At 37.7% G+C, this 4,089-nt stretch overlaps 1 protein-coding gene across 1 annotated transcript; it reads left to right on the top strand.

Annotated features, from left to right (window-relative positions):
* Positions 1-735: 735 nt before the first annotated feature.
* LOC121429060 (uncharacterized protein K02A2.6-like) lies at positions 736-2,142 on the top strand. Its single transcript, XM_041625964.1, has one exon. It carries the CDS (start codon positions 736-738, stop codon positions 2,140-2,142), a length of 1,407 nt encoding a protein of 468 aa, XP_041481898.1.
* The last annotated feature ends 1,947 nt before the right edge of the window (positions 2,143-4,089 follow it).

A 4,089-nucleotide genomic window follows, 5' to 3' on the forward strand; every position in this document is an offset into this window, starting at 1 on the left:
CAAGAAGAGCATGACGATCGTCTGAGAATAGTTCTAGACATCGCACAAAAATCAAACCTGAAACTCAATCGAGACAAGTGTGAGTTCAATGTGAACCAGATGACTTTCATTGGTGACTTGATCAGCCAAGATGGAGTCAGACCAGATCCTAAAAAAGTGGCTGCCATCAGAAACATGGCAAGACCAACCTGTAAACAGGACATACAAAGGTTCTTGGGGATGATAAACTACCAAGCAAAATTCATTCCAAACCTATCAACAAGGTCAGCACCTCTACGTATTTTGCTTGACAAGAAAGTAGAGTGGATGTGGGAAAATGAACAAGAAAAAGCATGGTGCGAGTTGAAAGAAGCTCTAATGAGTCAACCAGTGCTTCATTTCTATGACTGCACAAAACCCACAAAGATATCAGCTGATGCTTCAAAAAATGGACTAGGAGCAGTTCTCCTACAGCAACATGAACAAAATTGGCATCCAATAGCTTACGCATCAAGAGCTATGACTGATGCAGAAACACGTTACGCTCAGATAGAAAAAGAACTCTTAGCTATCACTTACGGATGTGAAAAATTTCATCAATATATCTATGGTCAAAAGATAGAAGTTGAAACAGATCACAAGCCACTTATCCCATTGTTTGTTAAGTCATTGGCAGATTGTCCTTTACGCATTCAAAGATTACTAATCAGAGTACAGAGATATGATCTCGAAGTGTCATATACACCTTGAAAGTACATGTTCACTGCTGACACACTGTCACGAGCAGTAGATCCAAAAGCAGAATTGAATGTTGAAACTGAAGAAGATATCAGAGTCTATGTAGATATGATAGTACAAACAATGCCAGTAACATCAAACAAAAGACAAGAAATTGTTGAAGAGACCAAAAAAGATGTAGAGCTTCAAGAGTTGCTAGCCACCATCAGAAATGGTTGGCCAGAAAGTAAGCAACAATGTCCAGCAAGAATAAAACAGTACTGGAACATTAGAAGTGAACTCTCTGAAGCAGACGGAATCATATTCAAAGGTTCTAAAATAGTAATTCCAACTTCCATGAGACGATACATACTAAACCAAGTACACGAAGGTCACTTAGGCATTGAGAAATGTAAGAAACGTGCTAGGGAAGTAATCTATTGGCCAAGAATCAATGCAGACATCACTGAAATGGTCCAAAATTGTACTTCATGCCTAATGTACAAACCAAAACAACAGGCTGAAAGCCTAAATCCACATGCAGTGCCTAATCGTCCTTGGGAAAAAATTGCCGTAGATCTATTCACTTTGAACAAAAGAGAATATATGGTCGTCGTCGACTACTACTCACAATTCATTGAAGTATGTACTTTGACTTCAACTACAAGCAAGGCCGTGATTAATCACATGAAAGCAATATTTGCTCGTCATGGTACACCATGTGAACTGATGTCGGATAATGGTCCTCAATTTGCAAGCCAAGACTTCAAAAGCTTTGCAAAAGAATGGGATTTTCACCATACCACATCGAGTCCACATTATCCACAATCAAATGGCCTCGCAGAAAATGCTGTGAAGATTGTCAAAAATCTCATACTGAAGTCACAACACAGTGGACAAGATATCCACAGAGCTTTACAAGTCTATCGAAGTTCACCAATAGCATGCGGAAAATCTCCAGCAGAACTTCTGTACAATCGTCAGATTAGGTCAAACCTTCCCATGCTTGACACTTTGCTCAATAACCAACAGATTGATACTAAATCTGTGAGGGGAAGAAAGGATGAGCAGAAGGTGAAACAAAAAGAGCGATTCGATAAACATGCTCATGACTTGCCAAAGCTAAAACCTGGAGATCATGTGATACTCCAAGACATGAAAACTAATACCTGGTCACAACATGGTATCATAAAGTCTGTCAATAATCATAACAGATCATACCAAATTGAAACAGCTGCAGGCGAGATACGTCGCAGAAACAGACGTCACCTCAGGCCAGATCCCAGACACCAAGCCGAGTCTATTCCATTACCAACACAGGATGACTTCGAGCTAGATGACAGCACAGAAGCGGAACCAGCATCTGATGTTCGCGCATCTTCGTCACCATCCCGAACAACCAGAAGCGGACGAGTCGTTAAACCGCCAGATCGTTTAAACTTGTAAAAAGAGGAAAGCGAACTAAACAGAAAAACTTTCGCGTTTCGTTTTGTAAATAGCCACATGAGTTCAAAAATAACTTTGAAACTGTAAATGGTTTGAACTCTAATACAACCCCATGATAACTGCATGATTGCATGTGCATGATATAAATTTGCATGTTAAAATTAATCAGCAATACGGGATTGAATTTATCGCTATCACAAAACTCAACTCAACAGAAGTCTCTACCGGTTCAACGAATTGTCGCATCATACAAACAGCAAAATTGAAATATATATGAACTGTAATGTTGCATGTTAAAATATTTGACAGCGACAGTACTCCAGCTTTAAGGGGCAGAATAATCCCCTAGTACTGTTGTAAGTGTACAGGTAGTCCACCCTGTCACTCTGTAGTTTAAGAAGTATTATATATGTGTATATAAACCTCTTTAAAGAAAGGGAGGTGTGATGATAACTGATAAAGGTCTGCAAGCGTAGACTATACTTTGTTATTACACGTGACCACTTGCATAGAGAAAGTTATGGCTGCTGTCAAGATGACGCAGTAGTGATCATCGTTGTTGCATCTCAACTAATAAATGTCTGTTGTAAATACGTTTAAAGAACTGCCTACTGGACTTTTGATTTATATAACCTAAGTTCCAACCAATTCCGAGCATTTTCCAAAATCGTTAAACCATCAATTTTCACAGATTAAGTGTCAAAATTAAGCACTAATGTGCAAAGTGATCATTACAAGGGGAAAAGGTACGTAGAAAATATCACCTTACACCAGTATGGGACTAGATATCCGTCCCCGCAAAAACGGCGATCAGCCTGTGTGCGCACGCCAAAAATTTATCAGTCTGTGGCTCGCGTGCTAGGAAAGAACTTGATTTTTCTCTCAATTACGAAACTCATCATGGAAAAGGTTATCCAACATGCATTGATATACTCGTAAAATTTAGCGTCATGTATCATTTACACACAAAAAATAGAATATAACCCTTCTTTTGGAGAACTATTAGTAAGTTGTTCGAATCTAACTATTTTCTTTTGAAAATATAAAGAAAACAATTACCTGATTTGAAATGCCTGTCTTTTCCTTTAAAAAACTGGAATACAAAATCCACCGCCGTTATTATTTATGAAAAATTCTAAAAAAATGTACTAAGATGCTTTTTAAAAAATGAAAATTTAAGGGGATTCGAAAATAAGGATTTTGCAATGTTATATCAAATTTCTGTTATATTTTCATCAATTTTGGGATTACATCGAAATGACTGATAATTCGAAGTCTTACCCACACAGTGCTGGTAAATTTGGTATATGTTGGTACACTGATAGTCAACGTAAATGATAAGCATTCATAGCCTCACTAATATTTAACGATTCCATTGTTTTTACGATTTTAATGTCGCAGACATTTTAGAGATTGAAAAAAGTGATGCTCACGAACGTCACTAACAATACGGCTAAGCGAGAAGGCCTTTCAATGGCGCTCTCCACTGATTTTAGGCCGTGAACATACGTGAAGTGGTTAAGAAACCATGAAAGAGGATTGCTAGAACAACGTTTTGCCTTAATAGGGGCTCCAAATTGACAGATTTTTCTAATAAATTATAAATTAATAAGGAGGGAAAATAGGCAAAAAGAGTGGGGAGACTTCGTTAGCCCCTGAGGGGGTAGGCTTTACTGAGCCAGCACGTCTTATTATGTAGTTGATAAAAAAATCTACTTTTTTATCTTCAAGTGGTCACGAAACAATGAAAGTAGTTTGATATCAGAAAAACATTTTTGCATCAATGAGGGCTCCGAATTTGTAGATTTTTCCAAAAATGCACTGTTAGAAAATTTATCCTTAAAATAAAAGAAGTTCCTGCAGCAGAGTCTGTAATCTTACCAGATAGCGTAATCTTACATTATATCATATAAAATCACAAGAAAATTGGTATTTGGTGTATGGAAC

This window comes from Lytechinus variegatus, chromosome 15, assembly GCF_018143015.1.
Source record: "Lytechinus variegatus isolate NC3 chromosome 15, Lvar_3.0, whole genome shotgun sequence".
Lineage (NCBI taxonomy): Eukaryota > Metazoa > Echinodermata > Echinoidea > Temnopleuroida > Toxopneustidae > Lytechinus > Lytechinus variegatus.

What these genes read in the sequence shown, in the direction of transcription:
- LOC121429060 (XM_041625964.1), top strand. Translation starts at nt 736, where the DNA reads ATGTTCACTGCTGACACACTGTCACGAGCAGTAGATCCAAAAGCAGAA.